The 17,104-nt window shown below is 34.0% G+C and overlaps 1 protein-coding gene across 3 annotated transcripts in view; it reads right to left on the bottom strand.

Moving 5' to 3' along the window:
• Window positions 1-17,104, bottom strand: part of LOC126889276 (glutathione synthetase-like) — a 34,847-nt gene that overhangs the window by 3,663 nt on the left and 14,080 nt on the right. For 2 of the 3 annotated variants that reach the window (XM_050657391.1, XM_050657392.1), the window contains exons 3-5: window positions 8,236-8,405; window positions 7,805-7,847; window positions 5,496-5,734 (exon numbers count right to left, since the gene is read on the bottom strand). In XM_050657391.1, coding sequence (XP_050513348.1) covers window positions 5,496-5,734; window positions 7,805-7,847; window positions 8,236-8,405 — 452 coding nt within the window. The remainder of the gene's footprint in view (window positions 1-5,495; window positions 5,735-7,804; window positions 7,848-8,235; window positions 8,406-17,104) is intronic. The other variant, XM_050657393.1, reaches the window with a different exon arrangement.

Genomic DNA, 17,104 nt, shown 5'->3' with positions numbered 1-17,104 from the left:
ACTCTGAAGAGTATTAACAATATCGGGACAGTAATGTAACTTTAAATCGTCGGCATATGAAACTGATTTTGACTGCCATCCGCACGTTAAATCAGATACGTACAACAAAAACAGAATAAGCCCAAATATTGATCCTTGAGGGACACCACTGGCAACCGCACGTGGAACACTGCAGTCATTTTCCACTTTGACCGAAAAAGTTCTTTCAGAGAGGAAGTTTTCTAACCACAATAACAACTCACCACGCACGCCGTAATGTTCTAACTTCAGCATTAATTTTTTTTATCTCAATTATTTTTTGTTTTTATCGAATTTTGTGTTATGTGGCGAAGTGTAAGGTCGTCTAATTAGCCGACAAGGTATATAAAGGCAGATACATTCCAAGTACATCTAATAGCAGCAGTGGCGCACCTAGAATTTTCCTCTGGGGGGGGGGGTTTTGGTTTCCTCTGGGGGGGGGGGGTTGGGCTTGGGTACAGAAATTTTTTTGTATAGTTTGTTAAAGACAAGTTACATTTTCCTACTATCCTTTATATGCCCTGGGAGGGGTTTTAACCCCCAAAACCCCCCTGGGTGCGCCACTGAACAGCAGCATTTTATAAAATCTAAGTTCGCTTCCGAAACCATCCCAAACAAAAAATATTTGCCGGAAAAAACAAAAATTTTAGATATTACCAGAAAGGCCTAACAGGGAAAACCACGAAATTGAAATGAAGTACAAAAAGAAAGATTTTTGAAGACATCAGCTCCGAAGATATATGAGAAGTGAACTCTGCTATGATGATGAGTTGGACGATCTAGTGTAAAATGAAAATGACTTCTGTATATTATGTGGTGAGTGGTGATGGTAGCAAAAACGACGAGGTATGGTACAAGCAATTGATATGTTGTCAATGGCCACATGCCATGTGTACATAAGAGGATAGTTCAGAAGGATATGTTTGTGACTTCTACGATTTTTAGATTTTTTTAAATATATCTGTAACTTGGTTTATTATCTATTTCCGTATATTTGTTCCTCTAATATCTATGGATGTTCAATAAACTACATTTTCGAGGATCATTTTTAAGTTTTAATATTGCGCACAGTTATCCGACATAATGCGCACCATTAGCCGAATATGTCGGGTAATTGTGCGTGCTATACTAGTTATAAATTTCATCCGTCACTGCGTCACTGTTCAACCATTTATTCAATGCGGTCCCTACCAATATACCTAGACCTCTAAAGAATATAAAAATCCACAAGGAAAAAGTTTTCCTGTAGTTGGCTGTATACCATGTGATACAAAAAACAATAAATCCTGTATAAAAGGTATATTTAAAAAACCCTCAAAAGGGCCACATCAAATTCACATAACTAGTTTTCGACTGGTTTACCAGTCATCATCAGTGCTTACCTAAAACAATTTCGAACATTATCAAAAGATCAGTAGACAACATCCAAATTTCCTTTAAAGTATCCAAAAACTTAGGACAACCTCTATCGAATTCCAAAGATAGCATCAATTACATGAATCGTAGTGGTGTTTATAGACTACAATGTTCTGACTGTGATGATACTTACATAGGAAGAACTTTGTAGATCACTTGCTTCTCGCTCTCTTGAACACACCAAAAGAGAGAACACCTCTACCTTTTCACAACATCTTAAACAAAAAAACCATACGTTGAATATCCCAGATGATGTTGCTCTACTTCACAAAATCCCACAGAAAGACTTCTTAAAATTAGACTTGTACGAGAACCTAGAAATAATCAAAGAAAAACAAAAAAGTCCGAATTGTGTCAACCGCCATGTTTCGTTCAATCGGGACTTCCAACCACTGCATCGACAACTTTTTTCTTAATACATTTACAATATTTCTTTTCACCTCACTTCAATAAGTGAGTTGAACAATCACTAACTAGTTCCACTTACAGTTTACGACAACTAGTTTAATGAATTTTAAATGATAATTTTCACATTAGGTGTGTTGTTACATCATTTATAATTTCAACAATCTGTATACCTTACTCTTAGATATGACAGGTTATTTTAAACTACCTGTGGAACTGTCGTTTGTCTTGTCATCGTTCCGAGGTTCCCAACCATTTCATTTTCACTTGCCGTCTCACTTCCAACATGTGAACAAGTCATATCCAGATCTCAGATGTTACCTAGGGCAAATTAGATAATATTTTAAACATCCAGGCTTAAGGTAGCATTTTATACCTATATATGTTTTCTTGACGGTCTACTTCTACTGGGCTTTGACCCACATATTTTTGTATAATACTATCTTGGAGGTTAGCATGTACATTGCACGTGAGTATAGCCTAATCATTTTTTTTAACCCTAGTCAAAATTTCAACATCTTTGCCTTTTTTATCTTCTTCTTCTTCAGGTGCCATCTCCGCTACGGAAGTTGGCAATCATCATAGCTATTTTAATTTTTGAGGCAGTAGCTCTAAATAGTTGTTTCGAGCTGCATCCAAACCACTCTCTCAGGTTCTTCAACCATGAAATTCGTCTTCTTCCGATGCTTCTTCTGCCATCTATCTTTCCCTGCATTATGAGTCGTAGGATGCCATACTTCTCGCCCCGCATCACATGTCCGAGATACTGTAGCTTCTTTTCTTTAATTGTAAGTTCAACTTCCTTTTCTTTACCTATTCTTCTCAGTACTTCATTGTTTGTAACTCTATCTACCCAGGAAACCCTCATAATTTTTCTATAGGTCCACATTTCAAAGGCGTTAAGTCGTCTCATTGTCTCTACATTTAACGTCCATGATTCCACTCCATAGTATAGAACACTGTAGACGTAACATTTTGTTAGGCGTACTTTAAGAGCTAATGTTAAATCTTTGCTACATAGGACCTTTTTCATTTTTATAAAATTAGAACGTGCTTTTTCGATTCTGACTTTTATTTCTGCAGTGTAGTCGTTATTTTCTGTTATAAGTGTTCCTAGGTAAGTGTACTTTTTTACTCTTTCGATCTGCTGGCCCTCTACTATCAAGATTTCGTTAGTATTATGGTTGTTTTTACTAATTTTCATAAACTTCGTCTTTTTGATATTGAGAGAGAGTCCGTACTCCCTACTACACCTTACTATTTTACTCATGAGTCTTTGCAGGTCTTGTAAACTATCGGCTATTATTACTGTATCATCTGCATATCTGATGTTGTTAACTAAGACTCCATTTACTCTTATGCCGACTGTTTCATCTTCCAGAGTTTCTCGCATTACCTCTTCAGAATATTGTTCTGAAGCTATTTCCTTGTGGCATTTTTATAATTACGTATTTTTTATGGGAAATAAGCCACAATTTTACTAAAAAATGAATTTATTAACGTTTCGAAGCCCAAATCGGGTTTCGTTGTCAAAATACAAAATACTATTAAAATACACAAACATGTTGTTGCTAAGTAAAAAAATTCTTCTAATAATTTATTTAATCTGACTCATTTATATTGGCAATTCAGACGTATATTATACATTTTAAAGTAGAAGACTTTAAAATGATATCGCCAATATTTATGAGTTGCGTTCCTGGGACGACTTTACTAAAAGATAGTTCATTCGATTACATGAAATCAATCCCAACTCAAGAATATCCGTCGCAAAAAAATCATAGCATGTGATCTGTCTTTAAAAAGACAACCAAATGCAACGATGACAGTAAAATTCTCGCGTTAGAGATTCCATAGTAAATCACGAGGGAAAACCAGGAAAAAACCTCGTGATACTATCCCGACATCTTCAGAATAAGCGTTAAATAATAGAGGTGATAGTATGCAGCCTTGCCTGACTCCTCTCTTTATTTCCATTTCTTCAGATGTTTCTTTTTCAATTCTTACTATTGCTCGCTGATTGTAATAGAGGTGTGTTATTAGTCTTAAATCTCTTTCATCTAGATTTTTATTTTTTAGGATTTCCATGAGTCGATCATGTTTTACTTTATCAAACGCCTTATTGTAGTCTATAAAACAGACGTAAAGAGGATGGTTAACATCCAAACATCTCTGTGTCAGCACGTTGAAGGAGAATAATGCCTCTCTGTTACCATGCCATTGCGGAACCCATATTGAGTGTCACTAATATCCAGCTCCAGTTTAGAGTGTATTCTGGCGTGGATAATTTTCAATAGAATTTTCAAGGTATGTGACATTAAGCTTATGGTTCGGTAGTCATTGCATTCTTTTGCATTCACCTTCTTTGGCAAACACACAAAGGCTGATGTCAACATTTCTCTAGGGATGATTCCTGTAGTATAGATAGCGTTGAACAGTTCTACTATTATGTCCAGGTTTTTCTCATTGACCAACTTTATCAGCTCGCTAGAATTCATCTGGACCAGCAGATTTATTGGTTTTCATAGAGTTTATTGCCTGACTAACCTCTGCTTTGGTTATCTCTGGGCCTACATCTCCCGATTGGCTATCTACGGATGTACTAGCTTCTCTCTGGTCATGAAATAGTTCCTCGATATACTCTTTCCATCGTCGTAGTTTTCGTTTTGTCTCCATTATAATATTTCCATTTTTGTCGAGCAATATATTTGAGGTTCTTCTATTTCCTATTCCGGCTAGTTCTTTGACTTTTTTATGTAGGTTGAAGTTGTCATATGTGTGTTGCAGTTCTTCTATTTCTTTACATTTTTCAGAGAAGTAGGTTTCTTTAGCCTCCCTAATTTTTCTTCTTATTTGGTTTTGAAGCTGTTTATAGCGGGTCTTATTAATGGTTTTGTTTTTTCTTCTTTCATTCATCAACTCTAGAATTTCCTCCGTCATCCATTCTTCTTTCTTACATTTGGTTGTAGTAAGTACTTTCTTACTTGGTTCTAATATAGAGGTTTTGAAGAATTGCCACTGCTGTTCTAAGTTGCAATTATTTCCTGGGTTTCTGTCTAGATTTGTGTTGATTTCGTGTTTCAGATTTTCTTTTGTTTCTTCTGACTTTAGTTTCTGTATGTTAAGTTTATTGTTGTTGCGGTTTTTTGCGTCTTTTTTAGTTGAAGTTTAGTGTCTGCTCCTGGATATACCTTTACTGCCTGAATTGAGTTTCGATATCTGTGCTTTATTAGGATGTAGTCAATTTGATTTCTGACAATTTTGTGCTCTTTGTCAGCTGGTGATTTCCATGTATACAGGCGTCGCTTAGGTAATTTAAAGAATGTATTTGCGGCTATAACATTATGCTCCTGGCAAAATTCTATTAGGCGATCTCCTCTGTCGTTTCGTTCGCCAAGCCCATATGATCCTACATTAGGGTAGCATTTTCCTTTTTTATCAGGTTATATTAATTTTAGGTTAGCACTGATGATGACTGGTAAACCAGTTATGTGAATTTGATGTGGCGGCTTTTTAAATATACCTTTTATACAGGATTTATTGTTTTTTCTAAAGAATATCTTCACAAAAGTTGGAAACTGAAATGTTTCAAGCTTTTGCAATATCTTAAATTAGCCTTAGGTGCGCACCAATATCCGACTCTCCCCTATACTCACACTACAAGTTCTTTCTTCTCGTTAAGCTTCCCGGTTTTGTATATTTCCGTCAAAGTCCTTCTAATAAATTTAACTTGTGGATTTAGCTCTCTAAATTTAAACTCATGGTGCCTTTGATCACAAATATTGTAGATTACGTCTTCAACTACCATTAAAATCACAGCTTGGCAATTGCCATATATTTTCCACGCTTCCAAAAAGCTCTTACAAAATTCCGATAAACAGTTGTTCTCTGGCAGCTAAAACAGCGTAAAGATTGTCCGTTAAAAACAACAATACATGTTTTCCTTGAAACACGTGTAATTTTTATCTGAGAGAGAGAGAGAGAGAGAGAGAGAGAGAGAGAGAGAGAGAGAGAGAGAGAGAGAGACAGTCTTCCTTGTGTTTTTCGCTCAGGTTGCTGCCAATCCAATATTAACTTGATAGTCTCTCATTCTCTGTGCATATCCGTACCAAATAAGCTGTTTTTGCTGTACTTATTCTAAGATAGTGGTTGTTATGTCCATGATCTGCATTATATATATTATATACCTGCTAATCTGCGTCAACAATCCATTTCCAGAACAAGGAGTTTCGTTTCTATCTCTTTCGATCGTAGAGAGCTTCAAAGAGAGTGAGTTTAGCACACCTATTATTTTCTTCCCTTTTATGATTCCTTATTATTTCTGGCAAAAAGGTGCTATTTTGGTCTGCGTAAACACAAGAGAAGTAGAAACAAGCCAGAAAATAAAAATAACAATATACAGAAACCCTTATACAGTGAGCACGTAAAAGTTGGAATAAATTCATTTCCTTGAGAATGGACAATTTTGGAAAAAAATCCTGAAACTGGTCAATTTTTATTTTTAAATTACGACTCTTTGGCATATATATTATACTAGTGACGTCACCCATCTGGGCGTTATGACGTCATCGATGATTTTTTTAAATTAGAATAGGGGTTGTGTGATAGCTCATTTGAAAGGTAATTATATTCTCTATTCAGTAATATAAACATTAACATAAATATTTATACAAGGTGTACAAAAAAATTTTTTTTGAATTAAATTTGTTGACATAAGAAGAAGAATGTGTGTAATTTATTTAATTCAAAATACATTTTACTGCTAACAGAAAACAGGAAAAAATGTTTATTCGGCAAATAAATATTGTTTTTTGCTTAAATTAAATATTAAACAGCCACCCACCAGTCCCGTGACAATTTGAACATTTAATTTAAGCGAAAAGCCATGATTATTTTTCAAATAAACATTTTTTTCTGTTTTCTGAAAGCAGTAAAATGTATTTTGAAATAAATAAATTACTTACATTCTTCTTTTTATGCCAATAAATTTAATCAAAAAAAAATTTTTGGACACCCTGTATAAATAATTATGTTAATGTTTATATTACTGAATAGAAAATTGAGTTACCTTTCAAATGAGCTAGCACACGACCCCCATTTTCTTTAAAAAAAATCATCGATGACGTCATCACGCCCAGACGTGTGACGTCACTAGTAAGATGTATATGCCAAAAAGTCGTAATTTAAAAATAAAAATTGACCAATTTCGGCATTTTTTTCCAAAATCGTCCATTCTCGAGAAAATGAATTTATTCCAACCTTTACGTGCTCACTGTATATTGCCAGTACTCGCATATGGATCGGAAACATGGACCATCTCTAAGATAGATGAAAACAGCTTGCTTATAACATATGAACGAAGAATCTTGAGAGGAATATTCGGTGGTACTCTGTGAAAACGGTATTTGGAGGAGTAGGAAAAACTATGAGCTCTAGCAAGATCACAGCATAGCAACTCTCCCAGACTAATTATCATGTAACAGCTGTTAGTACGTAGAGAGAGAGAGAGAGAGAGAGAGAGAGAGAGAGAGATAGACAAAAACTTAAATGGAACAATGATGGTACCGATCGTGATGATTCTTCGTACATAAATCACTAAAGATTGTCTTTTCTAGTTTAAGTTTTGAGTTTTTTGAGTCTCTACTTAGTTCAACAAATAATAGAGTAGCAAAGTCGGCGAGAGACGGTTCCCCAATAGGAAGACGATCAGTGGGAAGACCACGAAAACGATGGAACGACCACTTAGTGGAGGCACATTCAAAAAGAGACAGAGTCATACCTACGCAAAGAGAAGAAGAATTAGTTCGAAGTAACTCTTATTTTCTATAATTATTATCCCTCATTAGATCCTTCTGTGATACAGTGCTCATTGGTCTGCTATGTCAAGGCTAAAATTGTCGACGTAAAGGTCTCAAGTAGGACAATGGAAAAAAAGTGTAAAGTATTATTCTTATAAGTTACTTACGTTGCTTGATTTGTCATATAGATTCATTTCTTGTAAGATATATCTATAATGAAAATAAATATTAGTTTAACTAATTAAATTAACTAAATAAATGTTAGTATGAATGTTATTCAAGGATATGGCATTCAAGGATACCTTCCTTTTTTTAACGAATTAAGTCTAAAACGTTATTGAATTTATTATTACCCATCATCTTCGAGTTTTTTTTTATCGTAGTTTTCCAACTTTTTCACATTTAACAGTGGCGTTTTGTCTTGGCTTATTTCAGATGCCCCTGAAGATGCTCTAGGAGTGAAAGTATACCTACTTGGGCAAGATTTTTTCCGTAAAAATCATTTATTATTATGACCGGTCCAAGCAAAAAGAAAGAATACGCATAATCATATTTAAATAATTATCCATAAAGTTGAACGAATAGCGTTTGAATTTACCTGTGTAACAAACCAGAGGCTGGTCCAAGCCATCCAAAGCCAGCAGCTATATTGTTTATTTCTACTAATTTCCAGCTGAATGGTGGAAATCCATTTTCGTGACATTTCTCTCCATTCAACTTTTCAGTCTCCATCATATAATCACATCTTAACACACCCACACTGATTGGCTAAAAGAATAGTTTTTTGCTTATTTTTATTTGCAAGAAACATACAAATTTGGAAGGTAAATACAGTACGAGTATTTTAACTAAGTATATAAAGTTTATTTCCCAGGTACTTGCACCATTTTACTACTATTCATTATTTTTTTTATAAGCTCTGGGAGGGGTTTTAACCCCCAAATACCCCCGCTGGGTGAGCTACTGCGTCCGTGTTCCATTTTCCGTAAATGCAGCTAAAGTGTTAATTAACTCTGTAAGCTGTAGCTGCATTCACGAACACTTCCATCCGAACGTTGTCTTTCTCATAACTAATAAATCTATCTTTTGTTTCACATCACACTTCTGCCTTCAGGATCCATTCCAATACACTGTGTTTTGACCTACGAAGCATGTCCACCTACCCAGTCCTTCACCTAAATATCCTTCTTCTTCTTCTTCTTCTTCTTCGCGCGACTAGGATTACTCCTGTTTGCCTGCCTCTTATTCTGTTTCAGTTGTTGTTGACTGTACATTGTCTTTCCACTTTTTCGGCGGCCTTCCAACGGGTCCTCTGCTATACGGCTTGTTGTTTTTACAGATGTTCGCTAATCTATCTGGTTCCATTCGGTTTACATGTTCGTTCCAGTTTTTCTTTCTTGTTTTTATCCACCTGTTAATATTTTGAATTTTGCATCGTTCTCGTATACTTCTGTTGCTTTGTCTATCTCTTAATGATATGCTCGCTATTGATCTTAATATACTTTCATTTCGATATTGTTGATTTGTTGTTTCGTCTTTCTTGTATCGGTCTTTTATTTTGCTTTCCGTGGTCAGATATTTGTTTCTCCATACAACGGCGGATCCAGCAACCTTGCAAGGAGGGGGCAATGAAATAAAAATTTTCTCGTCAGGATTCTTTTTCGGAATAGGCTGTTACTTTATTTTTCTTCATGCACCATGTCCTTTCAGAATGTTTGTTACCATCATAGCTATCTTAGTTTTATTCATTGCCACCTTAAATCAACCACGAAGTGCTTCTTCGTCCTGGACTGCGTTTGCCTTCTATTTTCACTTGTATAATATTTTGTAGCAACCTATATTTGAAACTTCCAATTGCATGTCCAAAATACTCCACTTTTCTCTTCTTGATGCCTTCTTTAATCTCAGTAGTCTTGCTGAGACGTTCTAGTATTGTGGAGGTTCGAATTTTTTTCACCCAAGATACTTTTCAAATTTTTCTATAGATCCACATTTCGAAAGCCGCAAGGCGATTTAGGCTAGTAGATCGATTTTATTCACAGTCCAAGACTCGACACCATAGAATAAGACCGAGAACACGTACTTTGGAGAAGGAATTCTGAATTAAGTTTCATTCCGTTATTCAGTTATCAACAGAACACAAAACCCACTATTTATTTTCAATCGTAATTATCTCTTTCTTAAAAAAAGGCGACACCAGGCGAAGTCTCAAGGAGGGGGCAATTGACCCCATTGACCCCCTCCCCTTGGATCCGCCCTTGTCTCCATATGGTTTCTCGGAGGCAACCACTTACTCTTGCCGCTTTTGTTGCTTGTGTTGTGATCTCTGTTCTTATATTCCTGTCACTAGTGATCTCTACTCCTAGGTAATTGAATTTCATTACTTGTTCTACAATTTTGCCCTCTATTTCTAACTTGCATCTACGCGGCTCTTTACTTATCACTATACATTTAGTTTTTTTCTACTGATATTCTCATATTAAGTTAGTAGTTATCCTACTAGCATAATCTGGACGTTTAAACATGTTACTGGTGAACTTACAAATCATCCCTTGTAACGGCATGTAAGTAGATAAAAATTTAAAATTTAATTTTAACTTAACAAATAGTCATAAACCTCATGCTTCTGTGTGCGTGTGCGTGCTTATGAGTACTTGTTTGCTCATGTGTGTGCATACGTATGCATTTTTTTGTTGTTATAAAATGTCAACATTTCCATACCTTTCAAAATTTTGGCTTTCTCTTAACATTTTGATACAACCAGCCACTGTTCTAACTCTGGCTTTCTTTAAATTATAGCATTTAATCACTTGTAACGCCGACCTGAAGATGATGTCTATATTGTAGGGATCGAAACTGGTCGTCGAAGTAAATTAAATGATTGTGAGTACGTCTGTGTTTCTTTACTTCATTTTAAATCAGTGGCGGCTCGTGATTTTTTACAATAGGGGAGGCTATACGTAACTGTAAAATACCTAGACAAATTTGCACTAGCAAAAAAATGCGCCAAAAAATGTAATTTAAGGCCCCATCTTTTGACCATTTTTTATTTACATTTCATAATATCATCCTAATTCATAATTTCATGATATCATCATTTTAAAAATAGTTAGTCTAATAGTAAAAGTTTAATACCAAAGTTTGTGTCGTTTAGTTGTTAACAATTCCATCTATTTGTAAATAGATACCTATGCATATCAAAATAAATACAGATTTGAAGTTTTGCAGTCCATACATAATGAAGCTTCAAATTTTTTAAGATACTCAACTGAATTTTTTTAATTATAAACGCGGCCTACTGCGAATTCAAAAACACGATAAATTACCGATATTTTGCTTTGAGTTAGAGATATCGGAAAAAGTTATTTGAGCAAGTTGTTCCAAATATTATTATAACCCCACATACCTACCAAATTTCATAACAAAATTCGCACTTTTAGATTTTTCATTATTTTTAGTCAGGACCCTAAAATCCGTTGTCCCGAGACGCACCCAACCACCCAACGGAGCTGAGAAGCTATTCTGCCTCCCTTGGTATATCTCCGGGCAGCGTGTGATGGCGCCGTAGATGCCACTGTTAGGAGACCGGGTCTCCTTAAACGCCTGCTGCGCTGCACGGAGCATTAGCAACGGAGAATGCTGGGCTTCTCGGCTCCGTTCGTGCATCTCGGGATAACCCAGGGTCCTGCCTACAATAATATGTAATAAAACTGAGACGCGATCATGCGTTCTAATGCTAATGCTCCGTACGTATGGATAATTAGTGATAATATGGAATTTACACGTTGTATAATAGTGAGAGTAATTGTTGTTTTCGCGATTCATGATAAACAAAACAGTATAGAGTGTGTAAAAAATTTATGGGGAGGCTAAGCCTCCCTTGCCTCCTCTGACGAGCCGCCACTGTTTTAAATAGAGTTAGTTTAAGGTAGAGTTTGTAAAGTAAACTTGTATAAATAAATTAATAAAGTCGTATATAAATACGAACCGCTCGTTTTATTGTTACAATAATATGCTGTATAAAGCCACGGACGTGTAAGTAAGATATTCTAGATCCATAACCACACAATGTCTACCTAAAAGTTTCAATATTTTTTTAACTCTTGGTCTATAGACCAGTAAGGATCTGCGAAAAAACGTCTATTTTTGGATGTGGGAGGTGGCATTCGGATTTTTGCTGATAAAGGTAGGTGACACCTTCATTATGCTCCTTCTCAAATATGCCCGGAACATTAATAAAAAAATTAAAATATTTAAAAATTTCGAAAAACATTGATTTTTTCTGCTTTCTTTGCTTATAACTTTAAAACGATTCGTTTTGGAACAAAGTTGTAGAGAAATAAAATAAAGATAATTGAATTTTGTATGATATACGACTGGTAAAAAATGTCTTAAGGTATTACCTTTTCTGCAATATAGCAATAAGCACTTAGAACCTTAGTAATTCGCTTAGGAAATTCTTTGTAACATACTTAAATCGTGTACCAAATTTCATTAAAATCGACCTAATAAATTTTGCATAATAAATTTGCAATCTAAATGTTTTTAAAAAAGTTCAAATTTTTAAAAATCTTTCTGAACAAAAAGGAGACCATTTAGAAGTTGGCTAATTTTTTTACATATAAAGAGGTGCTCTACCTATCTAATACACTTTACAGAATTAAAATCGGATTATTTAAGGGGCCCCAGCAATGTTTTAAATTTATAAACAATTTTTTGGCTTTTAAACAAATAGCTTTGTTTAATAATAAAAAAAATTTATTTTTAGCAATGCAAATAACTAAAACCGGTATAGTTTGACTTAAACTTTCAAATGCTGTCAGCAGAATTGCTATTTTATTTTTTAATCAAACGTTATTCGCATTCAAAAATTGCAATTTCTCGATTTTTTGAAAGTTCCACCGCGTTTATCTCGAAAACTATGCATCCTACGAAAAAAACTTGTAAGACCATTTTTTGCTTAGAATTACCCAAGAAATACAAAAAAATGTTTTATTTTGCGAAAAATATATTTTATGTAATTCCTCAAATTCTTTGTTTATAACAATCTTATCGACATCCGGATCAACTGTTACCCAAAAAATTCGTGTTCTACGGGTCAAAATACATAAAAAAAACTTGAGTAAGTCCATCTAAATAAAGAATCCCGTAGCACCCCCTCCTGGCCACAGCACTAATTTGTTTATAAGCCAAAAAATTGTTTATAACTTTAAAACATTGCTGAGGCTGCTTATATTAAATAATCCGATTTCAATTCTGTAAGGTGCATTAGATAGGTGGAGTACTTTTTTATATGTAAAAAATTGACAAATCTTTGTATGTTCTAGTTTTTGTTGTGCAAGATTTTAAAAAATTTTAATTTTTTAAAAAAAGTTGAGATTGCAAAATTATTATGCAAAATCTAGTAAGTCAATTTTAATGAAATTTGGTGTACAGTTTTAGCACATTACAAAAATTTTCTAAGCGAATTAGGTAATATAAGTGTAACCTAAGTGATAGAAAATCATTTAATAAGGACAGGCTTGTTTTGCCCCCTTATTTTGAAGCATGGGTGATAAATTAAGGCATTTTTAGCTAATCGTATCTGATAGAAAATTTAATTATCTTTGTTTTATTCCTATAGGACTTTGTTCTAAAATGAATAGGTTTTAAGTTATAAGCAGAAAAAGTAGAAAAAAAAACGAAATTTTTTGAAATTTTTAAATATTTTTTTTTATTATTGTTATCACCTAACTTTATCCGCAAAAATCTGAATGCCACCTCTCACATCCACCTAAAAACAGATCTTTACTGGTCTACTATTTGGTATTCAAAAATACATATTTTGACCCAAGTGCAGATTGTAAGGTGACAAACAATAATAATAAATTATACATAGTCCACAGTACATCGTTCTCTTTGGAAGATGTTAGCAAAATTTTTAAAAATGGTTTTAGCTGCTTCGGTTGAGCGAGTCTAAAACTTTAGCCCTAAACCTGTAGCTCTAACGCGGTTAGGTTTTGTTATTGCAAAACTATAAAATTTTTATTTTATAAAATTTATAAAATATTAATTTTAATTAAAAGATTATTCGTTAAAACAAAATAAATCATTTTTGTCGGACAAAATAGAGGGCGCGATCATAGAGGGCACACGCAAGATGTCACTCTAGCGCGGTAGTTTGTTATTACAAAACTCCTAATTTTCAATTGAAAGTACTTATATTTAATTAATAAAGATTGTTGATCACTTGTCCGACAAATTTACAGCCTCGTTTCGTTAGTCCGACAACGTAAATAATATGTTAATGACGCGGAACGCGGAAACGCGTCCAACTTGCACTCTGAAATTGTTCAGATAGTGGTAGACTCGCTCAAACGAAGCAGCTAAAACCATTTTTAAAAATTTTGTTAACATCTTCCAAAAAGAACGATGTACTGTCACTGTGGACTATTACGGACTATCAATACTTTAGATTTCTGTAGGATTTGACAGTGGCGGCCGGTCAGGGTCGGCAGGGTCGGCAGGGTCGGCAGGGTCGGCAGGGTCGGCAGTGCCGACCCACACATTTATAGATATAGATTTTTTTAAATATTTGTATCTCTGAAATAAAAAAAAATCTATCAGATAATACAGACTAAATTTTATCCATGGTTTTTAAAAGAATTTGATCAATCCGAGCGTTAAGTGATCCCTGCGCATAACAGACTTCTCAAAAAACCAATGATCCGAGCCATTTATCTGACTTTTCGGCTAGCCGTCCCTAACATCCGTAGCTTGACAATTTACACGTAAAACTCAACGACGACGTAACAAGTCGATGAGCAAGCGAACATTACTTTTCTCCGTGGGCAATAGAAGATACGGCATGGCAGGTTACGCGCCAAGTACGGCACATTTCGATCTGCCGGTCGGTGTTTCATTTGGAAGCATGCATCGGTAGAAATTGTCAAAAATAATCACGCCGTTTTACGTCGTTTAATTGATATTGTAATTTTTTTAAGTTGTCAGGAATTATCCTTTAGTGGACATGATGGATCGAAGCATTTGTTAAAAATCAAAGTAATTATAGAGAATTAATAAAATTGTTTTAGAAATACCTATTTACTTTCTGATTCGAAGTGTATTCGTAATACAGAATGAACTACATAATACATATTATAATCAAATAGTTAAATTTTTAATAACGTTGTTGAATCTGAGATTTAGAAAACCATTTGCTTTTCACTGAAAGTAGATGAAACTTCTGATTATCATGTCATTCACAATTATTATCAATTATTTTGTTCGATACGCATTACGTGGTAATATTTATGAGAGGTTTTTAGGTTTTAGAGATGTGAGTAAAAGCAATAAGGCAGAATATATTTTTGGTGTTTTAAAGAACAGATTCAAATTTTTTTATACCAAAAATAAATAGGTAGGGCAAACTGGGGCAATCTTATGACGGCGTTGCTGTGATGAGTGGTGAATTGAATAGTCTCCAGGCAAAAGTTAAAACTATTGCATCACAAGCTTTATTTACTCACTATTATGCGCATATAATGAATTTAGTTTTACATGATACGTGTAAAAAAATAAAGAATATCGACTTTTCTTGCCAGTTTAGCTCACCTAAACGGATTACTGCTTTAGAACAAATTTGTTTCGAAAAAAAAGCGAACAGTTTGTCAGACGCGATGAAATTTTAAATCTCGATTAGTTTTATCTAAGCAGATTATCTCTTATAGTTTTAGTATCTGTAGCAGATTTTCGTGAACAGCTTTTGGAAGTTTTTGATTTTATTATCGAAGGCGATGATTTTGAAAGTGGCGATACCTCGATCCGTGAAGCAATCGGTTTGAGAACTTTATTAAATACTAATGACTCTTTCAATATTTTTTAAAATATTTTTAAGACAGAGTTTGCCCAAAATATTCCTTGTTGTTCAAAATCAGTCAACTGACCTTATTTATTCTAAAAATAGAATACGAAAGCTGGTGCAAAATCTCAGAGATTTTCGTAATGATAGTAGTTTCCAATATATACGCAGTGACGTTTTGGATTCGCTTGATATTTCCGAACCACCCCAAAAAAAGACAACGACATGATACATATCTCGAAAAACGAGTAAGTATATCTTGAAATTTTGGATACCTACTATTATATGCAAATAGATACTCGTTTTTCGAATTTTGAAGATTTGCAAATTTTTGACCTCTTTGACGATTTAAAATTTAAAAGTTACGTTCGCCAAAGAATTTCCAAGATATTTATTATTACAAGTTAGGTACTTAAAAATTATGCTGGTCCAAATATTTTCAGAAAGTGGGATAAGTTGCACAATATGTATGTATAATTCTATGTAGTAAGTACTGCAATTCATTACAACAAACTGTTTATCAATTTTCTTATTACCACCAATTTCTGCCTAAAAAACGGGATTTACCTTGTCTCAAAAGAATCAACACGTATTGTCGAAACACCATGAAACAAGAAAGAATGTCAAGTACATCAAATAAAAAAAAAGCAAAAAACAACAAAATCTCCTATGATGAATTAAGCCTTTTAGTTTGATGGTATACCTATATGAGGAGACAAAAAAACCTTGCCGACCCTGTCTCCAAGGCCACGAGCCGCCACTGGGATTTGAACCAACGACAATTATTATATTGATATGCAATTACAACCTTGGTAGTACGTAAATAAATAAGATTTAACAGCGTAGACTCAAGAAAATCTGTAACACAATACTTTGCTTTAAGATTATATTTACTTTACTTATTAATTGAATCAGTAGTAGTCGACTTGATTAATCCATATAAAAACAATTATTATTAAATTAGCCGCGTATGTAACGATATATTAATGCCCTTATTGATTGTGTGGTAATTTAATATCATTCAGATAAGAAGAAGCGTGTATAGTGTATTTTCTATAATAAGAAAATATCAGAGATATTTATCAAATATTTTTTTGATGAATTTTCTCCATTCTTTGTTACAGTATAATTTGAAGTCATGTAACCTTCATTATTCGAAATTAATTCGGATAAAGAAAGAAATTTAATAAAATGTATGCGTGGGCATTCTATTTTTTCCATTTAATAATGAAGAAATGTATGCAGTTTATTTTGCAGAAAAAGAAGGGATGTTTGTGTAGGTATATGACATTAACCTGAGGTACAAGCAATAAGGAGAATTTCATATAGTCAAGAAAGCCCCTGCGCATCCGCTAGGAAAAATATTCCGATTCGGATTTTTTGCACAATCTTACTCAAAAAGGACCCCTTTTAACAAATTTGCATGTTGCCAGGACCAAAAGTAGGTCAAAAATTTTTTATTTTTTTTTTGGTTTTTTCCTAAAATTATTTTTCTTGCATGGAACAAACTTTTTTGGATTTTTTGGATCATTCCAAACAGAAAAGGTCTTTAGTGACTTTTCTCCGAAGGTGATAGTTTTTGACATATAAGCGATTAAAAATTGAAAAATTGCGAAATCAGCCATTT

The sequence above is a fragment of the Diabrotica virgifera genome, chromosome 8, assembly GCF_917563875.1.
Source record: "Diabrotica virgifera virgifera chromosome 8, PGI_DIABVI_V3a".
Lineage (NCBI taxonomy): Eukaryota > Metazoa > Arthropoda > Insecta > Coleoptera > Chrysomelidae > Diabrotica > Diabrotica virgifera.
The sequence above is the reverse complement of the archived record's forward strand: the minus strand, read 5'-3'. Positions and strand labels throughout refer to the sequence as shown.